We start from the raw sequence: 27,980 nt of genomic DNA, 5'->3' as shown, positions 1-27,980 counted from the left end.
GATAAAACTCACTAAACCATGTAGTGTACCTTTCTCCAAGGAGGGGGGAGGGTCTACGATTGAATCTGATTTATGTTTTATTTATTTCTGTTTATGTAATCTCTGGGACACATTACTTCTCACTTATTTAAAGAGTTTATGAGGGTGTGGACAGAGTGTGTGAGGTGAGGAGAAAGTGATAGAGAGGAAGAAAGAGGGAGACAAAGAAGGAAAGAGATGGTCCTCCACACCACCCCTTACTCCAGTGCCTGTCTGCACTTCCTGGACGGACTATCATGGAGCCTGGTGTTCCCCTGCTACTGGCTCGTGGACCGGCTCTTGGCCTCCTGCGTGGCCACCTCACTGGAGAAGCGCCAGCGCTCCCAGGACCCCTGCTCCTTCCTCACTCTGTGTATCCTGATCTCTGCACCCTTGTACCTGCTCCTCTTCCTCGCCTCCCTGCCTTTTGCTCTGCTGGGCTTCATCATCTGGGCTCCTCTGCAGGCCATCCGCCAGCCCTACCTGTACACTTACAGCAGGTTAGTGTTCACTTTAGTGACACTGGCACTACTTATGTGTCTTGTTGTCAGGTTGCAATACAATTGATTAAAATGTGTCCTTCTTTTGAATGGGAACTTGTCTTATGTTAGGTGACATCTAAGGTTTGAATGGGCATGAAGTTTCATTAGAAAAGGATAGCAACTCTGTATGCTAATATTTAGTACATGGATAGAAATTGTGTGTGTTTGATACTGTGAACATCAAAATATTGGGCATTAATTATGTATTGAAACATGCAATGTATTTAAACGTGGTTCTAAAAAGCCAGATATCCTGGCATTTTTACTCAAAGGCACCTTGTTCTAGTGAAAATAATCCTGAAGTAACACACACACAGTGCTTATTTAACGTCACTCATCTTGATTCTTTCAGCAACTGCCATAAATGTGGATGTAAGCCTCATGTTGTCGTGTTTCAACAATTCTAATTTTGCGGTAGAAAAATGTATGTCAGTCCACCAAATATTGCACGCAGCGCAAAACAACTTATCCCTGCTTTCATGCAGAAAAGAAGGTCTTCAGCAGTATTTTTGCAGACTTCATACTTCAAGGAGCAGCAGCAGTTCTGGTTTGAAGCATTTAGGGACCGCTCAGATAAGTTGCAGTGACTGAACAGTATTGCAACCACTTACCTTTTTGTTATTTTAATTTCACTGTAATTCAACTGGGAAACAGAAATTCCACTTTCCACGTTCAGTTCCCACTACTGATTTTTTCAGTACTGTTTAATAATGCATAAACCTTCTGTATTCCTGTATGTTGACATATTCTGAAGACAACATTGAATCAACATTTGGTAAAAAAAAAAATTAAAAAAAGTTTTTATTTGGATCAATGTATAACACATACTGTAATTCACAATTTACGTTTTCCTTCAGTCATCAATATGAACTCATCTTACACCTTTTTGAAGAAATACATCATTTAGTCATCACTGGTTTTTGCTTCTGATTTGCTTCTCTGGGATACTCAATTAATTCGTCTTGTTACTCCTACATGCTGTTTTAAAATTGATGTATTGATTTATTTGCTTTATTTTATGGCTATCACCTATTTTAATAATAAAAGACCAAAGAGCAGTGACAATTGGTTGGGATCATTCAGTAGAATGGTAAAGTTCAAGAAATTTAAAATAAAAATATGGTTTACCAACTGTGAAGAGTTTCAGTTATCTAGGTTACACAAAACCATAGTTTTATCCCAAAAACTGCTGTTGCATTGGCACTCACTGGAACTAGTGAGATTTATAGGTGTTTTGACATTCAGTCTTTTTGCTAGGATAACCTAGTTGCTAGATGTACCTTAATATTTAAAATATGGCACCAAAAAGGAAATTTTATTTTTTTAAATGTTGGCCTTTTCTTTTAATAAATTATGCAGTAGTACTTGTGTACTCCATAGATTCTTTTTGACTTAATGTGATAATGTGTTGTTCTTTTTGCAGGCCAGACAAACACCAGGCTGAGCAGGGCGAGGCAGGGCCTGGGAGTGTAGGTACTGGGGAATGGAGGCCACAGGGAAGAAGCTTCTGTTTCTGCAGTGCCAATGTATGCTTGCTGCCTGACTCCTTGGCCAGGTTCAACAACCTGTCAGACACCCACAGGAGAGCCCGCGAATTGGGGAAGAGGATTTGCAATGGTGCCAATCGGCCTCAGATTAAAATCTACATCGACTCACCTACCAACACTTCCATCAGGTGGGGAATGCCTTCTTCTGGGCTTCACCTGCTTATTTCTTAGCATGTAGTAAAACAAAAGTCTTTCTATGCATTGCTAAAAAGTTTATATTTGTTTGTTTCTGTTCTCTTCATTAGTGCTGCTTCCTTCAGCAGCCTTGCCACTGGTTTCCGCCGTACCTCTTCTCTGGACCAGCGTCCAGACCAAACACACACCACAAATGGTCCAGCTGACACTGAAACCGAACCCCTCACCGAGTGCCCAATTCACCCCTCAGGTGCCACTGACTGCCCTGTTCACCCCGCTGCAGGAGGCCAGGGTTCTTCTGAATGCCCCCTTCACCCAGATGGAGCAGACATCACGGCGGACTGTCCCCTCCACTCTGCAGGTGCTAACAACAGTTCAGACTGTCCCGTTCACACCTCAGGGGAGTCTTCAGACTGCCCCATGCATTCCACAGGGCCACAGGGTGGCCATCATGATTGCCCAATGCATGGGGAAGGGACCCAGCCAAAATCCTCCACAGACTGCCCTCTTCACGCCTCAGGGGTTCAAATCAGCATCAGCGCCCCAGAACCAGACCCCCAGGAGGAGGAGGCTGAAACAGGGAACCATCGGCCTGGGGAGCAGTCAGGAGTAGACACAGGCAGCATGACTGCCTCCAGGGAGTCCCTCGCTCGTTACCATGGAGGTGACAGCGGTATAGGGATATCCTGCAATAATACTCTCTCTCATGTTCCTCGCACATCAGTATTCAAGCGCCCAGGACGAAAACGCCGCCACGGGGATGAGACATTTGACCACGAGATCTCTGCCTTTTTCCCTGCTAACTTGGATTTCCTCGCCCTACAGGAAGTGTTTGACCATGGATCAACGACTAGACTGCGGCGGCAGTTGCACCGCTACTTTCCCTACGTGCTGAGTGATGTTGGTCGGTACGGCTGGAAAGGCTGCTGCTCCAGGTTCAAATTCCTGAACAGCGGGCTGATGCTGGCCAGCCGCTACCCAATCCTGGATGCACGGTACGAATGCTACCCCAACGGGAGAGGGGAGGACGCACTGGCAGCCAAGGGGGCACTGTTTGCCAAGGTAAGCGGTTTTACTTTACTTTTAATTGAACTACCCTATTCGTGGTTGAATTCTTGAATTCTTTCTCCCCTCATTAAGGATGCAACAGGGAAAATATTCATTTCATTTAATTCCAGCCTGAGCTGAATTAGAATTAAATGCCACTATAGGCCTAATTGTATACTTCTGCCGAAGAAAGGTGTCTATGCTCTGAACACTGTTCAGTGCTGTTTTAGACAAAAGATAATCTTGTCATCTCTGATGCTAATATGTGTAGCTTTTGCAAGGTGGTAATTGAATCTGCCCATGAAGTCTATTTATACTAAATTATCTTAGATTTGTGAAAGAAGATGTGAAAGACAGTGTGAAATAGGGACAGAGAGTCAGATTGAAAATTACCTGCCAGCTGTCAGCATTAATTCCCCTTAATTATGGGAAAATATTTTAGCATCCAAACATCTTATTTTCACTTCTGATTCTCTTCCTACTGTAAAAAACGTTGACACATTGCTTTGGTGTTGTCAATACATGTTTGCTCACTGAGAATCCGCACACAAATGACTACATTTGTTGGTCTAAAAATATAAATAATATAAGAATAATGTAAATCTATCATTTATGAATATTGTAAAAACAATAACTCTTACCCATATAGCTGCATATGGACTGTCAGCAGCAGATGTTATAACTACATTATGTGAGTTGACAGCATCCTGATATCAGACAGCTCCTAGCTAGCACTAGCTCCCCATAGTTCCCCAAAGCCAGAGATGGAGTTTTATGATGTAATCTGTGTCATAGATAATACATACCACCATTCCATTCATTTAGAAATGTATTAACATAATAACAGCAAAAGTGTTCAGTTGTGTTTTGGGAATCATTAAACTGATAAAGTGAGTTTTTCAGCTATAGTCATTTATATAACATTAAACATTTCTACACTGTATTTCTGATCGATTTGCGAATTCACTGAGAAAAGGAACATATGCAAAGATCAGTCTTGGGATTTTAAGAATGACTGCTGACCAGTACTTCAAACATGTGATTAATCAAGAACTTTTATCTGGTTTTAGTCTATATTAAGATTCACAGCTACCGACTGACTGTTACGAACGATATGAAAAGGCTTGTAATATAACATGCAATCATATCTAATTACTTTCCCATTCTAGCCTCTTCTGTTCTCTAGTCTCATACAGTTTGTTCACCAACTGGAGATTGGACCCCAAAAATTAGTCAGTAGTAGTAGTAGTTAGAGCAGTGGGCCTTGAGGACCCTGGGCCTTGAGGACCAGGGTTGGGGATCACCAAGTTAGAGAACAACAGATTACAACTGATGGTCTCCTAAATACATAAATCTGGTATAAATCACTTTGCTTACTATTGCAATCATCAGCCTTTTCTACCTTATGTATTAAGCCGTGGAGTCCATTAGGCATTTTCAGCAGTAAGATATGAACTTTCATTACACATAGTCTTACTGTTTTTTTTTCAATAACAACCATTGGTCAAAACTGATGTCTAATTGTCAAAGCTCTTTACACAGTCAGCTAAACAGAAGTCTATGTGGAGGAAACAGTGAATCACTTTTCATTGCTTTGAGTGACCACAGTTTCTAAAATTCATGAACTCCTTAAAGTACTGAACACACTGTACTTTTGCAGCACATTTTTCATATGCTAACACACTTCAATACAGTTAAATACACAATCAAAACAGAATTAAATTTAATTCTGTTTATCTATATAGCACCAAATCATAACAAAAGACATCTCAAGACACTTTACAGTGTAGGGTTTAAAACCCTACAAAGTATAATTCTATACAGAGTTATGTAGAAAAGAAAGAGGAGAGAGAAAAGGACATCAGCGAGAGCAACAGCAAATAGCAATAACACTGTGCAGGTTGGTAGGTCCACAAACTGCACACTGCAAATATACATAACTAAAGAGTGGCAGAGGGAGGAAGAAGAGGAAGGTGAGGAGGACCTCATGAGATTAGGGCCATAATTATTGACCATATGGTGAATCATGGACTCTCTTTGAGAGAGGTCGGTTAAAGGATGCAACCAAACTTGCGAAATGAACTGTTTAGCTGAAATGCATGTGTGTAATGCAGACTGTGTGAAGAGCTTTGAAATTTTAGTTTCAGTATAAACAAATGTTTGCTAGCAATGGAAAAAAAAAACTGTAATGCATGGTGGTTTTACTGTACCATCCCAGGAAGCAGGAAGTGTTTATGATATGGCTCCAGAGCACTAATGTGGGCTTCCTGCAGAGTGATGGGATTTGTGCAGCAGTTTCCACTGACATTTACTTATCTGTGTTAGAGTCATGCTTCTGTTGAACTATAGCCTTTTTTTCCTTTATATAATAAGAAAACACACAGTATTCTTCATGGAGAGAAAAAGCTTTAGTGCACAGTGTAGTGTTTTTACAGACAATGTGAGAGGGACTCGGTGATGAAGCGGGCAGCTGCTCTGTGTCTATGTTTCATTGCATATGTGCATGTCGCTGTGATGAGTGTTGATGCTGTGTGCGTTCATTAATAAGCCACATACCGTGATTGTCAGGATGTAAGTTTAGAGTTGATCCAGCTCCTACTGTGACAAAGCCACTTTATGTGTCTTAATGTTGATGATGGGTACCTGTATGATGCCTTTTTATTACCTTTATGTCTACTAGATCTAATAAAGACACACTCTATCGCAGCTTGCATGCTGACAGTCTCATCCTGTTACCTCTGCAGCCTGTTGTCACTGCAGCCTACAAGTCGGCCTTGTATCCCTGTTTCACCACCTCCTTGGATATGAGGTCACTCCAGGTTGCTCATAGATGCTGGCTGTCAGCCAGCTGGCATGTACGTGTTTCAATGCAATCTGCTTACAGTATGCTCCCAACTGACAGAGAAGGAAACCAAACAATGTTAAACAAAATGATTCTCCTTAGTGCCAGGAAATGGCTATTTAGCCAGAACCACATGCCTCTGAGTCTAGCAGGATTGACATGTCTCGAGGGACACATTTGAGACAGTAATTTCCAGAAAATTAAAAAAAGGATTGGTTTAGAAATAAATTTTATTTAATAATAGCTTGATAGAATAATCCGAACTCAAGATCCACTTGCTAGCTTTTTGTGGTCTTCCTTGGCAGATTACATTTGCTGAGTTGTCATGCGAAGGTTCAGTTTCTCATGTTTTGTTTAGGGTCCAGTTCTAGTTTGACTTTTTGTGTTTGATGCACAGAATCTACAAAGCATGTGTGCTAATAAACTGCTCCATGTACCATCAGTGAGATTTAGACTTTTTTTATTGAAGATTGGTGTACATATTTCAGCTTGTTCCATTAAGGATCCCCGCAGTGCATCATCTGATCCGCTTATCAATTTAGCAAAGATTTTTACACCAGCTGCCCTTTCTGGCACAATCTTGTCCCAGTTTTCCAGACTTTGGACTAGTACTCACAGTACACTAGTTGTCCAACTTCTGCAGCTTGGTTTTACTTTGGTCAACTATGGGGTTCAGCTTCTTGTTCAGAGTCACTTTAACATATAGTCAGGGGAAATCATGCCTGACTACACCAACTCTGTGGTACTGTAGGTCCACCCTACCCGTCGTGCCATGGCCATTGTCCGTAATTACCTAATTTGGATGATTGTGCAGCTTTGATGCCACCAGCTGACACACACTGGAGAAATGTCTTCATGAGTCAGGTTTAAAATGTGCTGCTATCAAATACCCAAGGTAGCAAATCAAAGGGGGCAGAGCTCAAATGGACATTTGAGATGACGTTAAGAGCCACTTTGCCCTAACCATCAATACTAAAGGAGCTTTTAGAGCCTCACAGTGTATTTCTTACTACATTATGCTCTGACTGAACTGCTTATTGTTGTTCCCATCAATAGAAAGGTGTTCAGCGTTGGCTCTTCTTTACAACCTGCCTGTTTCTCAGCCAGCTGTCAGCTTTGATGTGCCTGCTGTTCATTCCTTGCCTCTCTCTGTCCTCCAGGCAGCTTGGCAGCTTTCCAAAGCAGCATCTTTTTGTGAACCCTTGCCTCTCTATCCAGGAACCTTTGGTCATTCTTGCTCATTACTACTCAACACTGGCTGCCAGCTGGGATGCATCTCATTAGATGCAGTTTATTTGATGTACCTGATGTTCACACTGTTTCTTTGCGTAGCTACCAGACTGTGTTTGTTCTTTCATATTAAGCACAAACAAGGATGCTTAGTCAGAATTTATTGTTACAGTGGTAATCCTTTAAATTCTCCTTTTTTCTATATTGTGTTGTAAAACTAAAAGTTGATTAGTCTGGTGCTTTTGTACAATTAATTTGCTTACACAGTCTGTCAGTCACAACATTGAGAGGGGTGAGGTAACACCAGTTTGAGTTCCCACAAGTGAAGCTCTGTTTGGCCTTAGCTGCCAATGACAACCTACTATAGCCAGTATATGGGCATTTAGGTATTAACATATTAAGTGTTAAGTATAAACAGTCAGCGTATTTACTCTTAAACTTACACAGTTTTTTTAGGATTAGGGTTAGGGTTAGAAAATTTAACAAGGATCTTCATCAGCCATTGGCAACTGAACACCACAAAGGAATGTAATTTGTTGTCAAATGTTGCTGGGCCAAACCCAGCCGTCACTGGTACACCCTGGACACATCACCAGTCTCAGAGCTGCAATTTACTAAGCAGTTAACCTAAAGGCATGTGTTTGGACTGTGGGAGGAACCCCTCACTAGCACAGGAAGTACATGCAAGCCGTAAACTTTCCACAGCCGCAATCATACTTAAGTTAATGTGCAGATACAAAAAAAGTAAAAGCTTCACATGCGCTGTATAATTGTAGATCATAAGCATGATAAACTGCTGTTCTTTTTATATGAATTCTGCCTCTAGCAGATCCAGCATGGGGCACGCACACATTCTCATAATTTCCCAATAGATGTATTTACCTGCAGAGCCGCAGCAGGTCAGAAACATAAATCTGAATGGTCTCTTGTGGAGAAGTAATGCGCTAGAGTGTGTGTGTGTGAGAGAGAGAGAGGGAGGAAGAGATAGGATATTAATTAAAAAATGTTTCCCTAAAGAGTGCCAACGCTGGTTCCGTAATTAAAGCTTTTCAGCCTCAACATTTATCCCCTCTTATAATTATTTCAAACTACTAAGTGCATGGTTGAAGAGTTGTGGGTGTGTACATGTGTGCGTGCGTCTGTGTGTAAATACAGAGTTAGAATGCATTACTACAGATTAGGCTTCAAAACAGGGACATGCTCACATTTAGATTGGATAGAATGGAAATGTTTGAGAATTCACCAAATCTACCTCTGACCGTAAATGATCAGATGGACCTCCACTGACTATATTGAGGTCAGTTCAATTCATTGACACTAATTGCTTTTGTTCAGGATTTCAGCATGTATCAGAGTGCAAAACTAAACCATACACTGGCCTAGGTAACAGTACACAACCACTTAAGCCACAACTAACCTGCAGGCTTTAGTTGAAATCAAACTCACGTTTTTATTCGCACTTGGTGTGGTTCATTAGATCTGGTGTAAGAGCAGTAATCAAACTCAGGGGTTAAACACTGCACAGAGACCACCTCAACAAGAGGTGGCCTTAAAAGAAATCATTTAGTGAACTAGTGCAGTCCTCCTGGTGCGAAAACATACTGAACCAAAACAGGACCACAAGATATGAATTGCATGATTCGAGGGCACTGGATTATATGTAGTACACTCAATTGGACTTCAAATCCAAATTGAACTTTTTCCGACTGACTTGACATAGAAACAATCTAAACAGACACAAAGATAGTTTGTCCCTATCCTCTCATGCAACCCATAGGATCATCTTTTGAAATAGTGCTCTTATGCCAATAGGCACCCTAGATGGCATGGCATGCATGTGTTTCTTGACGTATGGGGAAATTACGCCCACTTACCGCAGGTGGCTCTTGAAATAGCACCATAATGGCAGCTGGCGTACTGGACACTTCCTCATCACGGAAGCTTTAATAAGCGTGGTTATGATTGTGCAACCATCACAGTTAAGTTATGTTGAGGAACAATAATTAGGTTGGATACAGAGCAACTGTGTCTTCTGAAAATTACATTTTTATTCAAACTAAACTGCAACCACAATTATGGTACTACAAAGTTATAGTTGTAAATGTAATCATTAGTAATTATGTTTTAATGCAATGAATTCTATTGAGTGAAGTATTCTTAATGCCAAGACTGACAAACCTGCAGACCCAGTCCAGTGTCCAATGTGAGGTTGGGTGTAGGCAAGTAAAGCGCTTTGGTTGTTAGAGTTAGATGTATGTATGTATATATACACTGTTGGTTATGCAACAATTCAGTGAAACTGCAGTCTTCAGTCATTCTTGAAGGTAATTAACAAATTGTCTGTTGCAGTAAAAAGAAAGTCAGTCAACTACAAACAACAGTCTATCCCAACACCACTAAATCATTCACAACATGTTGGATTTACAGCAGTGAAATATTCTGACTGCACGACATTCTCTAAAAATAAGACGCCCAGTGAAAAAACAGAATGTCTGTGGTTTTGTTCATCTGGAAAGCCACCGCTTGTCGGTCACTCGCCATGACAATTTGTCTGCTTGGTTTTCAAATGAGGCGATTAAACACATCTGAATAATGTGAGGCAAAATCTGGGTTCTGCCCCCATCTGATGGTAAAGTTAAGATCATTAGTTACAGCATTCCTTGGAGCTTTCATTAGCCGGCATGTATATCTCAGCTTAAGCTTATTGGCTCCCAATGTGGAGTCTCTCTTTCACAGCTCATTTCATTTCTGCTCAGTTCTATCTCAATGATCCGTAATGAGAGGAAGTTTCAGCATCTCATATCCAGCATTCTGACTCATTTGCCGTTTTCAGTTTTAGAGAAATGCAGTTAATTTCAATTCATGTTATTTTAACTCAACCAGAGCAGGAGGGACAAAAACGCTTTCTATTAATTTCAGCACAAATAGCTTCCAGTCATGGCTTTCCTTCATCACTTCACACAACTCCAATTAGCTGGCAGTATCTTAATTCCATCTTCTGCATAGATCAGGGATAATATACAGCGCACACACGTCCAACCCTTTTGAGTGTATGGATGAGTCCATATAAAGACACACGCACACATGCCCTTCAGGCCTCTTGTCAGTTTCAGGCTGTACACACACCTATTGAAGCATAGATAAGCCCCTGAAATATTAATACAGAGCGTGGCATGCAGATGGGGGGGGAAAAGAGGAGAGGAAGGAAGAGGGAGAGACAAGGAGTAACAAGAAATGAGAGGAATAAATAAATAATACTTTCATTTTGAATGTGCTTTGAATATGGATTATTGAAGATGTGATACTTCTCATGCATAGAAACATGCACGTTAAAGTTCACACTACAGGCATCTGGTACCTGTCCTGAGAATCAGCAAACCAGTACAATCTTCTTTGACTCATATCTTATGCAGCATTTGCAGAAACGTTAACATATTATCTAAAACCGCCTTTTCCGCTCTTCTACCTCACCCATTCTTATAAAACACTCACTCCATTACGAGTAATTGGATTAGTGCCTCAAATCTGCAGAAGGAAATGTATGGCCTCTGCTGTTAGGTGTATTTACTGTACTACAGTCTACAAAGTGAGCTTTGTGTTTGGCATTACCTTCCAGCTAATTTGACTAATGCTTTATTGTGGCTTTTAGGATTTTTCATTAGGGGCTCTGCACAGATACCAAGCCAAAACAGCCATCCCATTATTGGCAATCAGTTTCCACTGGTCTAAATGGAAGTCTCTGCTAAGTAGGAAGCTTTAACACAGTGGCAAATTCTCCGGAGACATAAATGCTGATTTGTCTTTGTCGTTATTAAAGAAGTGAATTAATGTTAAATGACGTACATTTATTGCACTGAATGAAGGCATCATGCAACAACCTTTCCATCTTTATAAACCTTTTCCCCATGTTTGCATTTGTGACCAGATTAAGCCTCTTCAGAGTAGTGCCAACATGCATCGGTAACATATACAGATGAGCCACAACATTAACACCATCAGGTGGAATTATTTTTATTTAGCATCTGCAATTTTTTTTTTTTTTTTTTTTGGTTTTACAGTTAACACAGAACTCATTGATGCTTTTACACTGTCCATTCAATAATGCACTGTGCAGTCAGCATTAGTAGTCATTGCTGCCCCTCCTCTTTTTGTGATGGTTTATTTTGAGAGCAGCTACTGGGATATTCACATACATTGGCAGCAGTATGTACAGCATGATTTGGACCCAGATAGAGTCATGAACTGCGTTCAGCATGTTCACTAACTTGCCTGGCTCTAGATTCTGGGACCAAAAAGACCAGCTGTTCTCTTATAAAGTGTTATTTTCCTGTCTGTCAGTGGGTTTTTCCTGGAAAGTACTGAGCCAGAGAGTAACCTTTTAGAACTATAGCAACTTAGCAAATGTAAAAGCTTCGCTTAACTGGATAAACAGCATGTTCAACAGTTTTAACTGGGTGTGTTGTAGTTTTTAGGTTGTAGTCTAGGTTGACTTACCAGGGTCTGTCCTGTTATTCATCTACTCCACCCAAACGTCTTCCCACTTCAAACCAAGCACCCCACAATCACTGTCTCCCTTTCTCTGCAACCCTTCATTCCTCCTCCTCATCATCCTCATCATCAGTCTGCATCCACCCACCGGCACTTCAGAGCTGCCAGCTTTAACCTCACTGCATGTCTTGTTTCTGTGTCGCTGAAGGACTGATGCTAAAGGTGTCTGATTAAATCTCAAGTGATGTTGAATTTATTGCAGCTTTGCTCACACTCTGCTGCTTGGGGAACTGCGGTAATTGAGGTCTGGGCAGAAGTATTGAAAAATGTATAAAGTGTACCAGGAAGTGCTGAAAAAATAATACCTTCAGCTCTGAGTTTGGCTCATGCTCATTGAGTCATCCTATTTCCTGTAGAGAACATCGCTCTGCAAAGCTACAAAGGACGAACACTTGAAATAAATGTTTTTTTCTAAGTAAACCTTCATTTCACATAAGGACTGAGTCTTTGGGTGAAATAGATACAGTACATAGAGAAACTTGCCATCACAGAATGACGCTGTTGGTTTTGTCGTAGAAACCCTGTGTCCTTACAGTGATTGATAGTGGACTGAACGTGTCCATGCGCCTGCAGCCTTGCAGACCATACATAATGCAAAATGTGAAGACTGAACATTTGTCTTCTTTCAGTTTATACTGTACTCCACTGCAATGCATAGGCCCATAACTAGCCTTGTTGCCTTGTTAGCAGCTCTGTGAGGCACTGCTGTGCATTTGCATTTTATCAGGGTCACAATACTAACACACGTTGTTAGTAACATATGATCTGTTTCGGGCTCACTATCTTAGTTTAGTGTAACATTTTGAAACTTAGCACAGATCCTAAACATTACAGTTCACCCAGAGAAACTTGATTTTGGGTTGAATGCCAATCCATCCTGTAGTTGTTGAGCTACAACACTGAAAAAAAACAAAAAACATCAACCCTTATGAAAGTGCTAGATGTGTCAGCAAGATTCATTTTCTGTCTACAGATGTCGGTGGATAACTCTGTAGCAATCCATCCTACAGTTCCATCTTTATGTGATTATTTATTTTAAATACCATTATCTATGCTGGACCAAACAACTGACTGCCACTCTAATCCCAAGAGTATTACTGCTACCATGACTAATAGGCTAAGTGATGTATTCATAGGTCATTCACAGAGAAGATGCAGGTTAGTTAGCATCACCAGTTAGCGTAATAATAATAATAATAATAATAATAATAATAATAATAATAATAATAATAATAATAATAATAAACTACTTAATAAATCAAATAATAATAAACTACAACTCGTTCAACAGGAAAATCTAAATAGAAATAAAGTCAGATTAATTTATAGGTTCTATTTTATTCTCTTTGTCTAACATCTCCTACTGTACTCTAACAGGCAAAGTTTTAGAATCAAATAGAAATGACCACGTGGTTAAAAGAAAATCTGATTAACTGAACAGTGAACAGTGAGCAAATACAGTGTAGACATTGTTAATATTGTAAAACTAACTACTGAAGCAGAAAACAGCTGTAATCTAAAAGAGTATTGACATAAACGTACAGAGGCCTGCCATGAGCAAACATTGGTACTGTCTTCTAGTAGTCTTCTAACAGCACGTTATGTTTGCTCATGCAACTTTATTAGTTTAAAAGGAGAACTGATCAGTAGAGACCCCTTTTTGCAGTGACGGTAACGCAGTGAAAGACGTATCTTGTCACCAAAACATTGTAATTCCTATGTGAGTCCAAACGACTGGTGGTATATGTCTAAAACAGAAGAAGCCAAACAGAATCTGGGTTCTGGTAGATAAGCATAAACAGCAGGTTTCCAGTTATTCTCGCTGTGTCTCTGTTTTTTTTTTTTTTTTTAGCAACATTAGTCAACTGCAGCAAAATACATGCTAATGCAGCTTGCAATCAGATCAGCTAACAGAGCACAATCAATTCAGAGAAACAGGAGTGCATACAAATGAAGTTCAAACATTTCCATACAGGTACCTCAGAATATTATATGCACTATAAAGAATGTGGCTCCACGGGCTGCAGTTCAGTTTTTAGAGTTTGTGATGCAGTTCTTTCAGTTAGTGTTTAGTCATGTACATCTATAAATACTGGTTATAGTAAACACTCTTTTTAATATATCAATAATAAATCAATGTATTGTTTTCTTCACTTACTCTCAGATCCTGATGTAATTGTGCTGTATGTGTAAGTTCAAAATTAAGTAATAGTAATAAAATAATAACTAGAAGACTTTCTGTAATACTTTTCATATATCACAATTGCATTGTGTGTTATTATTATTCTACATAATCATTTTTTCTTGGGTGAACGCCATGTGCTTCTGCACTTATTTATTTCTTTAAATCTTTTTTCCAGGATTCCCTGGTGCTGTAATGTAACACAGCCTAACTGCTGTAATGACTTCACTGCTGTAATCACCCTGCTTCCCCACAGGGATCAGTAAAGTTTCACCTTGCCTTGTATGCGCTAATTGCTGGTGTTATTACCTGCCGTGCTTTACATACGCAGTACTTGTTTGGCGGGCTTTGATGTTGCTTGTTTGAACACGGCAGCAGTGACATCATGTCGTGTTTGTCTCCGCTCCCCCGCAGGTTCACGTGGGCACCTCCCATCAGGAGCAGAGGGTCGTGGGATATCTCACGTGTACACACCTCCATGCCATAGAAGGTACTGTTAACATGTCCTGCAGTTGTCCAAACTGTTCTGTCTTTCAAACACACATGCACACACACAAATAAATGCCCATATGCATGCACAGATGTGCTTATGAGACCATTTCTACAACACTGACTGTGACTTGGCTGCTTTGTGTTAAGAGTGGGGAAAATCGTAGCTTTATGTGTGTGTATCTTTGCCATGGCTTCTTGCTAGAGTAGCCAGAGGCTGCACACACACACAGCTACACACAGAGCTCTGTATGTGTTTCCGTGTTCAGATACCTAGATAAATGGGCGCATCAAGCCCCCCGTGTGCCTCCTCCTGCTGTTCCCATGGTGACTGTCTCAAGCTGTTTAAGGCGTCACAGCCCTATTTAAAGCCTCCAGTTGATGCCTCCCTCATTTTTTACCAAAGACATGTCTCCCTTCCTTTGCCTGCTATTCTGAGCTCCTCCTACACTCCTCACAGGTCTAAATTTAGCCGTGCCAGCACTGTTTCTAAAGATACATCAAACATAAAGCCCTTTGGGGGAGGGGGCTGGGATCCAGGGGTAAGATCAGGATAACTTGGAGGGAAAAAAGGGGACAAGCACAGAGGCCTGATTCTTTTCTGGGAGTAAAGAGTAATCTCTCCTGCTCAAGTGTAGCTGCACGATACGGTGTGAGTAACTAAACATTTGGTTGCAAATTATTACACAGAAATAGAGAGCATGTGCTCAGAATGGTAGTAGTAAAGAGACAATATAGTTTGTTATAACTTTTCCTTAAATCTATTTTAAAATTCAAATGCATTTGTTTTAAAGTAGGAAAACATGATTTGTACTTGCACACTTTCTATTTTATATACTCATAAATAGGAGTACAGTGGAAAGACGCTTAATTTAATGACTTGGTCCCAATAATTGTGTAATTGTGTTGGTAAGGCTTTCCAACCTAATATAAATAAATAAATGTTTTTAATATAAAATTGCAGCCAGCGAAGCCGCGTCCTTCAGAGGCCTGATAATCAGACCACACTGACATTTCGTTCCACTTTATTATTCAGCCTGACATCTAATCATGTTAGCCCATTTCTATTTGGGAGGGAGACTAGAAGGGAGTGTTTCCATATTGCTCTGACCAATCAACAGCAAACTGACACATCTGTTCTGCTGGCGTAATTTGTGATCGGCGTGGAAGATGTGGTGGTTGCTTAGGAGCAGCTAACCTAACAAAAGGAATCTAATGCAGAAGCTGTTACGTCACACAAGCAGGTCTAGCTGAAAATCCAGTTTCGATGTTAATTAGAGGTCACATAAATTCTAAATACTGGAAAATCCTCATTAAATTACAAAGACGTAATGCTTCATTTAACATGTTTACATATGAGGAGAGCAACAGGCACACAGGCCGAGCTACAACTTTGTTAGATTTAGCTTTAAAAACGAGTTTGTCATGTTTGGGCACAGTTGGGATTTTGGTTCAAATAAAGTAACAATATTAATTGAAACTCTCATACAACCATTCCCACCTATGGGCTATGTAGAATTGCCAATTAACCTAACATGCAGGTGTCTGAATCGTGGGAGGAAGTATCTGGAAAAACCCAATGGGGAAAACATGCAAACTCCACCTTCTTGCTGTGAGGTGACAGTGCTAACCACTACGCCACCGTGCAGCCCCTCCACCAACATGTGGTGATGGTAATAAACCTACTGGCCTACTGGTAGGCTGGAGGTGCCCTGCTGAATCACAACTCTGGACGTGACAACAGCTGATAACCCACATCTGAATAACACAATAACAGTCAAATCAGCTGCTGTGTATTTGTTGGAGCCTTTCAGGAAAGCTGCTCTGCCACATTTCCACTAGATAGTGGGGACTGGACTATACTGCACATTTTTTATTGAGTGACAAATATATAAAATATCCCCCAAGTCAACCAGGCGAGTTTTTCTCACACAGACTGAAGCAAGCACACACACACACACAAAGACACACAAACCTACAAAGGTAAATGTAAAGCAAATACACCCCCACAACCTCCATCTTCATCTATCTCTAAGTGATCACTTAATACAAAGAGAAAAAATGTTACATTTCACTGTACTTGAGCTGGAGCGGAGAGTAATCAAAGCCAAAGCCACCTACTCAGCCGCCAATATCTTGACACCTCTTTGTTTCTCACACTCTCCACTATTCAGCTGTTATTTCTCTCTCACATGCTCTCACCCACCGCCTCCCTCTATTCACCTCCTCCCATCTCTCTTTAACTCCAATTTATCGGAATTATTGGCAAAGTGGACAGAGGACGACTCTGCCAAAAACAAAATAGCACCAAAGGTTGAATTAATATTGTGTCACTATGATTAGTAACATAACAAATCAACTTAATAACCCATATAAGTAAGAAATAAAATTACTTTAGTTTTGAGTCCATCAACAGTGTAAGACCTTTTTGTCATAGTTTTGCTTCATAATGTACAAAATGGTTTCACTGGGTAAGAGGTCTGGACTGCAGACCGGCCAGTTTAGCACCTGGACTGAGCTGTGGTTTGCCATTATCTCGCTGAACTAAGCAAGGTCTTCTGTCATAAAAGATATCATCTGGATAGCAGCATATGTGGCACAAAAGCCATATATATGTCTTTCTGGTTTAATGGGGCATCCACAGATGTGCAGCTTTCCTATGCTGTGTGCACTAACACACTCACATTTCATTACACATGCTGGTCTTTGAACGGTTAGCTGATAACAGGCTGGATGGTCTATCTCCTCCTAAGCCCCAAATTTTGGCTCATCACACCAGAGGACAGTTTTCCCCTATACCTCCATGTGTAATGAAGTTGGGCTCACAGAAGGCAGCAGCAATTCTGCGTCTTGTTCATACTGTATAGCAAATACTGGTTTTCGACCTCTTTCCATCCTTACAGAGACTTATCTGCCTGAATTTAATAAAGGCACAACACCTTCAAACCACAACAACAATACCACAAATTTAGAATTTTCTTTTTGTCAGAGTTTCAAAGTTTTGTTCAGTTGAATCTTCTGGTCCCTCCCACATTATGATGCATTAGACCTGATGTTGACCAGATTTTCCGGTAATAACAGCAATTGTCAAGGAAGCCAATAGCATAATTTTGGTAATAAGCTGACTCTAATTAGTTGCTTGGGTTGGCATGTAGCTCAGTTAGTTGAGCACGTGTGTCAGTGGTGTGATGCATCGATAAACTGCCAGTGAACCTAGTGAACCTCACCCCATCATTACATCCTTTTAACATTATACATTATAAAATATACATTATAATTTCTTCAGTCATTTTTTGCCCCATTCCAACTATTAAAATGTTCTACTGGCATCAAAAATCAAAATAGGCAATAAACATTTCTTATCTTGTTTTCGTACTATTTCAATGCTAATTTCATTTACATTGCCAATACCAACAGAGGAACCCCCTTTTGTGGACTCAATCGTACTTTACTAGGTTCTCCCCCCCCTAACACTGCTGTGAGGTCTTTTAATGTCCAGGCATGTCTTTCGTCTTTGGCTGTCCCTTTTCTGTAGATCATTTCAGGTTGGTTTCATTCAGACAAGCTCAGGTGATTTTATTGCAAGCACTTTGCATTCATTTGCTTCTCTTTCCCTCCCTCTCTCCCTGTTTCCTCCCTGTCTTTACTACACACACAAACACTGCACTGTTTACCAGGAGACGCTTCTGTACGATGTGAGCAGCTGGACCTGTTGCTTCAGTGGGGAGCAGAGTTTCGCCAATCCTCATCCCAGTCACCTGAAGGAGAGAAGGTGCTGGAAGACCTGGTGGCCTTTGATGTCATCCTGGGAGACCTCAACTTTGATAACTGCTCTTCAGGTATTCAGCAGTCAGCTTCTAAACCATCAGACATGATGCACAACATCACATGTGAAATGAATTGTGAAACAAAATGAACTGGTGAATAACATTTGAGTGTTGTCCAGCAGAGTGCAGCATAAATCTAAAAAAGAAGGTCCTGCTTTTACTTTGTTTCAGGCGGCCAGACTGCCTCATTGTTAAGACACATTATATATGCCAAAATGAAAAAAGCATTCACAATTATGGCTTGGAGCCATTGCTGACACGAGCTGATGGAAGTCACTTTTTATAGTGACCATGGTATTTCACATTAAAGCTGTTGATCATAATGTATTTGCTCATCCATAGGCAGCAGTCTTCTTCCCTCCCAAGTTAGTAGAATAATGTGTGTGTGTGTGTGTGTGTGTGTGTGTGTGTGTGTGTGTGTGTGTGTGTGTGTGTGTGTGTGTGTGTGTGTGTGTATACACTCTTGTGTTTTTCCAGAGGACAAACTCGAGCAGCAGCATGCACTTTTTACTCAGTACAAGGACCCGTGTCGCCTGGGGCCAGGGGAGGACAAACCATGGGCTCTGGGTAATAACATACACACACAAACACACACACACACACACACAATCTACACTGTTATACATGCATTCACGGATCAACACCATAACCTCACGCTTCATTGTGATATTCAGGTTTTCCTTTAAACACATTGACCCATGAAGTCTGGTGATCCATACAGTGCATGTTGAGCAGAGCCGCCCATAATCTGGCTCTGTCTGGCTAAATCAGGATGCCCCCACTGTTAGATTTAAAATACACCCAGAGCAGTGTTCTGATACATGGGCATTAGTGACGTAAAAACTGGAGGTCTGGATATGAAGCGTTATTTAGGCCAGTGGTATTTTGGGGATAGTGTGGGCTCATTTAGAATGAGGCTTACTTTGTTCATGGATGTTTCGCACGGCAAACCGGCAAACCTGTTCAGTCACCATTACAGAGGGGGAAGAAGGAGGCAAGAAAAGAAGACTGGATCAATGAATCAGTGAAACAAAGGAAAGGAAGATTATCCCATTTCATAAAGCTTATCCCAAGAAGATTAGAGCTAAATGAATACAATGGGGAGCAAACAAAAAAAGAACACACACACACACACACACACACACACACACACACACACACACACACAGCCAGCTATTGCCAGCTACTGTCAGATGTTGTACTGACTGAACTCCGAGAGTCCCAGGAATGTTGTAGTGAGGCCTCCCTGCCTGCCAACCAGCCTGGGACCATTTGGTAGTTAAACAGCGGTGGCTGGGGAGGAACATCACACAAGTTAAACTGTTAAAATTACAGGATTCTGGGATTCGTCTATCATCTCCCCTGCTCATAACTGACAAACTAGCATTTGAAACAGATTAAACACATCAACCACAAACCAGATTCCCAACCACCACAGTCACTGCCGCTTCCCATATATTGTGGCTAAAAGTAGTGTGAAGGATCATTTATGCTGTTCCCCATACAAACACGACAGCACAGTGGTGATGTCAGAATTTATGACAGCAGATAAACTGAGGTTAACCACCTGAAAGATGGAACCTCATGTATATCTACACTTTCCCAAACGTGCTCTAAGTAGCTCAGCAGACAGACAGACAGGCAGCAGCCAGGTCTGTGTAACTGACTCTTCGCCATCTTTGTTTCAGTGACCTGAAACCTGCTCTCAGACTTGTGAAAAGCACTAGCTGTTTATCAGACAGCTACTTTTCATAAGAGCTCCCAACGCCTGTAAATTGACTGGAGTAACTTTAGAGTGCTGCACTCTTCAAAAGGCGGCGCTTTTTTTTTACCACATTATCCCACCCGTGGCCTCACGCTGTGGAAAGTGTTCACTTCTCTCTGGCTGTTCCATTTCACTAGTCGATGACAGTGGATTGGAGTCTGAAAGCCATAAAGACAGAGATACACACTCTCAGAATTCAGAAGTCTGCTGATGCCTCCTTTACCACACTGAAAAAAGCAGCTATATGTGAAATGAGGAGCCGGTTGGTGTAGTGAGGGGGAGGATTGTAAACCTACATCAAGAAACAGGGTACAGTGGGAATAGTACTGTATATATAGTATACGGTGCTGTGAAAAAATATTCAACCACCATCCTGATTTCTTCTCAGTTTCAGATCTTCAAACATAATCTAACAAAGTGATGTAATACGAACAGCACTTGTGGGAAAAAGTATTTTCCTCATTTCGTTAAGGTTAGAGAAAGTGGCTTAAGCTGTCCTTAATTCACAGAGCTGGTTAAGTACATTTACTCAAGTGCTATACTTCCTGGAATATTTCCATCCTCTGTTACTTTTTACTCTGTTGCATCTTTAGACATCTTTGCAAATGCAATACAAAATCAAATCAGCTAATAAATGCTGCTGTATTGTTATGGATTAACCACTGGACCAGACCTGTATTCATGTTGTCAACGTTATCAAGTTCAGTAGTGTTTAAAATATTCTCTCGGCCAGATTGATGCTCAGTGAAATCACTTTTCTTAGTGGAGCACTGGTACTTTTGTGCTTCAAGTACATTTTAGAGCTTCTACTTAGTACTTCAACTTGAGTACAGAATTTGAAGCGGTACTCTTACTTGTAGTGGAGTACTTTTTAGTGACATACTTAAACTTTTATACTTAAACAGCAGGGGTGGATCTAAAGGTGGGCAAAAGGGAGGCAGCCGTCCCCCTTATTGTGGGTCTACCTCTGCATAAAAAGTGTTCAGTAATGTTGTCACTACAAGTGGATCTCATCCTGGAGCCTGGATATTCTGTTGTCAGTGAACATCTTACTCAGACATTCAGTAACATGTTAATTAGCAACATTTTCTCAAGATGCCAATGGTGATATAGTATAAATGTCGTTCCTAGAAGTAAGGGTTGCCAAGCGGTTCAGCCAAAGGGGCACTCCCAGAGCACATGTGGTCGCACAGAAATTTGCAGTCTTGCAGAATAAAAGAATAAAATGAGTCAGTTTCTGATCACAGCTTGTAGTATCACAAATTTACATAGTAATATTTATTACTTACTTTTAAGAGAGCGTGCATCCATTTTCACTTCCCCTACAGATCATTTAAATGACATTATGAAACGTATTTATTATACCTATAACTCGGCCCTTCATGTGTTATCCAACAGGTACTCTGCTGGATCCCAGTGGCCTTTATGACGACGAGGTCAGCTCACCTGAAAGTTTACAAAAGTAAGTCACACACACATACAGTGAACCTGTTTTTGTCGCATTAATGTTATTAAATTTCCAATTAATTTATTTATATTAAAATATTCTTCCTCCTAATGACGTTAGTGGGAGGAATTTTCTGTTTGGATCCCCACCTGGATGGTAATCAGGTTCCTAATACTGAGTGGACCTGTCCCTCCACATCACTTGATCTGATCTGAAAAACTCCCTCAGAACAGACATTTAACTACCATTTCTATGCATGTACAGTAATCCCCAATCTTGAACCACAGGAAGAAAGTTGAAAGAAGGCTTCCCCTTTGTTGTTAAGTTTACCCCTTAGTCCAAAGTTTACATCTTAGTTCATAGCTGACCTTTGACCTGAGCACTGCACTACATGTTTTCTCATTTTGCCACTCACCCTAGTGTAAATGGTGCTTTATCCTTCCTGTATTTAGACTGTGGGAACATACTGCATACTGGGGATTCACTGTCTTCCTGTGTACATGTGTGTCCTCCTCTACTGATGTTTTCCCTACACTTTACATCCCTGTCAGAGTGATGGAGAACGAAGAAGGTAGAAAGGAGTACCTGGTGTTTCCTCCCAGTAAGAACCAGTGTCCAGCCAGCAGTCAGAAGGGAAGGAAGATCCCACTGAAGGGCAACGGACGAAGGATTGACTACATCCTCTACAGTGATGAGGGCCTGCAGCAGGACTGGAAACTGGTATGGTTTTATAAGACCCCTTTTTGATATAACATGTTGCTATGTTGTCCTTTAAATGATCTGAAGTTAAAACCAGAAATGTTTCATACATTTTACCCAACAACAGTATCTAACATGACTGCGTTCAGCAACCGAACAGAGTGTAGGTCATTTGTGTTGTGAGGCTTTCAGGGACAGTGGAAAGTAAAAAAGATTTGGAGTTGCCGTACTCAAATATCATTTAAATTTGGTGTTATGAGTTGATTAAATGAGTCAAATAAAAATGTATATAAGAAAAGAGTGCTTCTCAACCTTTCTGGCTTGTTTTCACTTAAAATTTAGAATGAACAATGTGCAGTCGTGAGCATTTCTACCACAAAATCACGTACACAGGAGCTAGAAAAGACAAGAGCAAAGACCTCTTCACTGGAAACCTGTGATTCCCACCACGTTTATCCCAGTTTGTTATTTTCATAACTGTCTTAAACCAGTGAATGAATATGTGGACATTCAGATTCCAACCTCGATGTTGAAGGGTGTGATTGGTGGTTAGAATAAATATGAAGTCACAAAAAAACATTTGGGAAACTGCATTCACTGGGGAGTCTGAAGCAAGGTTTAGTGTGTTAAGGTATAAAACACAGCTTCCAACAAGAAACTGATGCATTCACTGAGACCTAGTGCAAGAACTCTGTTACATCGTGCAGCATTTTCCCCTCAAGTCAGAAGGTGATCTGCCTCATTGTACAGTGATTAATTTCCTAGCAACAAGACACTTGTGAGCACTTGTGTCCTAGAACCACATGAAACATCGTTGGGAAGCCAGTGAATCGATCTCAGGAGAAGGTTCCACTTGTTAAAGGGATTTTAAAAAATCCAAGTTGTAAAAGCTCAGGAAGGTGAACAGTGAAACACAAGCGGTGGAGGAGGGAAATGAGGGCGACACCGACACTCCTGTCAGTGTGTGTGTGAGCGAGGGGTTGGAGGGGATTGGAAAACCAAATCACATCATTTACATAGAACATCTCTCCGTCTGTCTCCATGCTTCACAAACCACATCCGCCTGAGGACACCATGTGCCAGAATGAAGCTACTGCAGCATTCCTTCATCTAAAGAAACAGCCTTTATTTGTCATATGTCACGTTCACATGTTACAATGAAATTGGTCCTGAATCTTCTGTGTCTAAAGCCAATGATCTACCCATTGAGCCACCAGCTGTTAGCGGCTGCCAAGTCAAAGACAGTATAGACTTGTTCTGAATCCTCAAAATCAAATCTAAACCTGCCAATATAGTTTTTACTCTTCGCTGTGAATTGAGATCCAAAAAGCTGTCTCATGTTTGTTATGTTTAATCAGTTGCCTTCCATTGTTTTTAAGTATAACTTAATGGTATAATAAAAATCAATGATCAATAGAAAATAGATTTTTATTACCACTCAATTCAACATTTACAACATTTATTTACAAAAGACATGCAGACATACTTTTTATTGTATTTTAATTATAGGGCCAATACTGTTGTGTGAAGTCATTTAGTCCCCAGGGGACATTTCTGTCCCCTGTGATCTGGCTCTTTATCATGATTTGAACAATTCCCTTTAGTTCCAGTGAAGGGAACTGTTTCTGCTACAGCTCACAGTGACACATCTGTTTGTCCAAAAAGGGAAAGGCCCTTTCTGTCGTTCTGTGTTAGAAAACAAAACCAGTTCCATAAAGAAATGGTTTTCCCAGTTCACAGGTTGTTTCCCAGCTGGATCTCACAGAGCCCCAACCTCAATCCCATCCAACATCTTTTGAGATGGACTGGAACGTGGCAGTCGACTGTCCACATACTTTTAGCCAAGTAGCGTAGCATTTGTAGTTCCAACCAAGTAATTTCTGAACCTTCGGAAAGTACTGCTGATCTGAGCAGGGTCTTTCTTGGGGGGTTAAATTTAGACTGGTTCCTCCAGTGAAAATGCATTTGAATTCATTACTTTGAAATCAAGACTCACTGAGTTGAAAGAAAATTTAAAAAAAAAATGTAATTATCCTCTGTAGACATGACATTCAGCCTAAATTTAAGAGTGACTCTTACACAAAATAAACACATAAACCATGATGACAACTGTTCTTATCTTTGGCCTCTACAGGACATCGAGGAGTTCAGCTTCGTCACCCAGTTGGCCAGCCTCACCGACCACCTGTCTGTGGCCATGAGATTGGCTGTTTCAACGGGCGAAGAGGAGCCTTAGACTGACCACCTGAGCTGATTTCTTTTTTCTTTTTTCGTTATTTTTTAAATACTGCCATGGAGGATCGACAGACAGCCAAGACGAGGAGAGGAGATCAAGAGCTCACAGATATGGAGCTGCTTAAAAGAGAGAGAGAGACAAAATGCAGTTCTGCGAGAGGATTAAAGGGACAGAGAAATGGACGGATCGATCGACAGAGGAGCGCTCGCTGGATGAATGGATGTAAAGCAAGTGGAAGAGAACGCAACTGAGGCGTGATATGAAAGAGAAAGACTCTGGAGGAGAGAGATAAGCAGGGGAATTAGTTTAGAAAACCAGAAAGGAATTCATCTTTCTGGGTAAAGCGCTCACAGACAAACACACACACACACACACACATACACACACACACACACACACACACACATACTGAATACATTACCAGACACAGACACAAGTCATCAGCGTTGTGACTGTTGAATATCACCTGGCCTCTCCGCTCCTCGCCTCCAGCTCTCCCTGTTGGACAGAATCCCGATTATTTTATTTACAGTGAATAGTTTTAATGTAGCCAATTTACACACACTCCTTTTGTTGGATCCCTTTTAGCCATAGTGTAAATGATTTTATTTTATTTTTTTTATGATTCAGGGACAAAGGAAAACACGTGATTTAAGTGATGAGAGTGAAACGTACAGCTGCTCACTGACCACCTGTGTCCTTGTGTTGTGCGCCTTCCTATAAGGTTATTGGTCAGTTCCACTGTCAGTCATTCACCTTACTGCTCCCACATTCGTCCCAGGAGCCTCAACAAGTGTCTTTTTTTTTCTAAAAAACAAACAAACAAACAAACAAAAAAATAAAACCAAAACTAGTCTTTCTAAAAGGAGAAAAATAATATGACACAGTTTCTATGGTTTATTGCCACACCTCTTTTTATAGGGAGTTTAATGCCTGTTTAATACTATTGTATGTTTCTACAAACAAGTATTATATAAGGTGACGGATCTGAGGAAGAAATGTCTGATGCTATTAGCATGATTTCCAGCCATGTTTAAATTTGAAAAAGAAAAGGAAATGAATTGTTGTCATAGTGGAAACTGACACTTTGCTGGTGCATGATGAGAAAACGTATCAGTGTACAATGTTAATATAGCAGCTCGTTGCATTTTGCCCTGAAACACACACGTACTGTATGCCAGTGTGATGTTGCATGTGAAACCCCTCCACAACTGATACTACCAAACACACACAAACCCGGTGAGGATTTCTATATGGCAGCAACACAGCTAGAATCATGTACAGCTGGTTTTCAGCCATACTGGACCAGACTTGGTTTCAGCTTGTTTGCTAACAAATCACTGTGTCTGTGTTATGAGCACATCTTATTTGATGGCTAGATAACATACAGCCCAGGTTTTACAGAACTGAACTATGTTTTGTAAAGATCTAAACTGTCCCAAAGATCAAGGCAACAAACTCAATAATACTCACAATCCAATGAATACAGACAGGTAGCACAGAAAATACATATGTTCACAAAGTAGTTCAGCAGGAATGCTGCAAAACTCAGTGAGTGTCAAAATTTGCAAAAAGGTTCTGAAATCATAATAAACAGGAAGAGAAACTTACAAGTAGAAATAACTGGCCTTCTCTGATTGGTTAGAAGGGAGAGCCTCTGCTCTGCTGTCACATTAGCCTTTGACAGCATCTCTTTACATGAAGATTTGATTTGGAACATATTTCTGCTACAACTAAATGTAGAAAAGCTGACATTCTGTAGCCTTAAGTAAAGTTATTTAACTTTATATGGAGGCTTTAGGACTCAAAATCATGAACAAACATGTCAGATAACAGGATCTGTAGAAAAGTAACAGAAATAACTTGAGTTGAGTTATGAACTGATTTGTGCAGCTGGTTGAACAACAGAATTCATGAGAATGGACACCAACTGAGAAATTACATTGATTTGGATTATTGGAACTCATAATAATGTTGCTTTAGCATAACAGTATCCAGTCTAGTCTTCAACAGAGCTACGTATGTAGACCATGGTGTCAAACAGGAACTGGAACTGGCCAGTATTAAGTCAGTGTAGATGTAAAGGAAGTGGCAATATGAAAACAGTCTTTGTGTGTTCGTGCTGCTCACAGTGACTGAATGGAAGGCCACTGTCATCACCCTAAACGTCTACACTACACTAATATGAAGAAAATGATCAGTAACCATGAGTGAGAACCACATTTAGCACCTAAGCAGACTGTTCATTCAACGTTTAATTTGTAAAAATGTACATATTCCTGCCTAAACATTGAAGTTGGTTTTACAGTAGTAATGGTGGCTTCCCTATCGCCCAACATTATGAATGCTAACTTCATACATGATGTCACGTCAGTGCCCACGTTGTCATCTGTCATGGGGCAACTACAGTACAAAAATCATGCTGTGTGTTTCAGATACTGCTCGATTCCCATGGTCTGCACAGCGAACAATGTTTACAACACTTTTTGATCTGTTTCTCGGCACTAAAGATGAGCTTTCGGGGGCAGGTTCACCACAGATGTGTGTGTACATCTTGGGCAGCTCATGGTGTTATAATTTTTTTATTTTTTTTTCAATACTAACTGATGCGAACACTGTGCGAGAAGGTAACACAGGATGTATAACACAGTATGAGTTTACAGCGTGTGTGTGTGTGTGATATGTGTGAATGACTGCAGGAAACATACTGGTTGTTCTGTTATGTATGTTCAACTGTCATTTTTACATACAGTATGAGTCCACTGGTCACCTGGCTGCTGTGACACACTCTATGTCTCTTTATGACTCTCATTATTCTAATTATTATGACTAATATATTCTTCTTATGACTAATATTTGTATCTGTTCTTTTTTTTTTTTCAACTCAAGCTTGACCATGATTTTTTTTTTTTTTTCTTAAGCTGTGTCAGGCTCTTGTGTGATTCACCACCCCCAAGTGTAGGGTGATCTGAAACCCTAGAATCTGCTTTTCTACTTAGTAAATACTCGTGTAAATACTGTACACTATCTATAGTGAGTTACTGAAAGGTGCCACAGTTTTCATGAGAATTCTCTCTAAGGGTAAAAAGGTCACGGCTTATGGTTTGGGTGGGAAAGTACAAGTGGTAAGAAATGAAAAGGTGTATTTAATAACTTTTTACTTTTTCAGTGGAGCAAACATCCAAACAGTGGGATAGTGTTACATCTTATTTTTAAAACTTGGGAAGGAATATGGGGATAAATCATTTTGAAATGTGTCTATTTTCTTCTGCCAAATGTTCTGCATTCATATCTTTTCTTTTTTCTCTTTTTTTTTTTTTTTTTTGTCTATTTTTTTACAACAAGGCTGCAGAAAGTTTGGGGTCAACATTTGATCTGATTTAAAGGTCAAAAGTGATGGTTAGTGTGTGTGGGGGGTGAGTGGGT

General features: G+C 40.5%; 1 protein-coding gene and 1 long non-coding RNA gene across 2 annotated transcripts; one reads left to right on the top strand and one right to left on the bottom strand.

Annotated features, from left to right (window-relative positions):
* The first annotated feature begins 69 nt into the window (after positions 1-69).
* On the top strand, positions 70-24,587 carry smpd3 (sphingomyelin phosphodiesterase 3). Its single transcript, XM_026365968.1, has 9 exons — positions 70-518; positions 1,984-2,235; positions 2,353-3,304; positions 14,506-14,581; positions 18,258-18,419; positions 18,885-18,974; positions 21,571-21,634; positions 22,171-22,339; positions 24,453-24,587. The coding sequence occupies exons 1-9, from the start codon at positions 217-219 to the stop codon at positions 24,552-24,554; spliced, it is 2,169 nt and encodes a 722-aa protein (XP_026221753.1). The 5' UTR covers positions 70-216; the 3' UTR covers positions 24,555-24,587.
* On the bottom strand, positions 24,399-26,148 carry LOC113166045. The gene is made up of 3 exons (XR_003299138.1): positions 26,028-26,148; positions 25,230-25,361; positions 24,399-25,052 (listed from the first exon to the last, which is right to left on the bottom strand). It is a non-coding gene; the product is annotated as an uncharacterized LOC113166045 (long non-coding RNA).
* Between the last annotated feature and the right edge of the window lie 1,832 nt (positions 26,149-27,980).

The sequence above is a fragment of the Anabas testudineus genome, chromosome 6 (genome assembly GCF_900324465.2).
Source record: "Anabas testudineus chromosome 6, fAnaTes1.2, whole genome shotgun sequence".
Lineage (NCBI taxonomy): Eukaryota > Metazoa > Chordata > Actinopteri > Anabantiformes > Anabantidae > Anabas > Anabas testudineus.
Note: the sequence above shows the minus strand (reverse complement) of the source record. Positions and strands in the feature narration are given on the sequence as shown.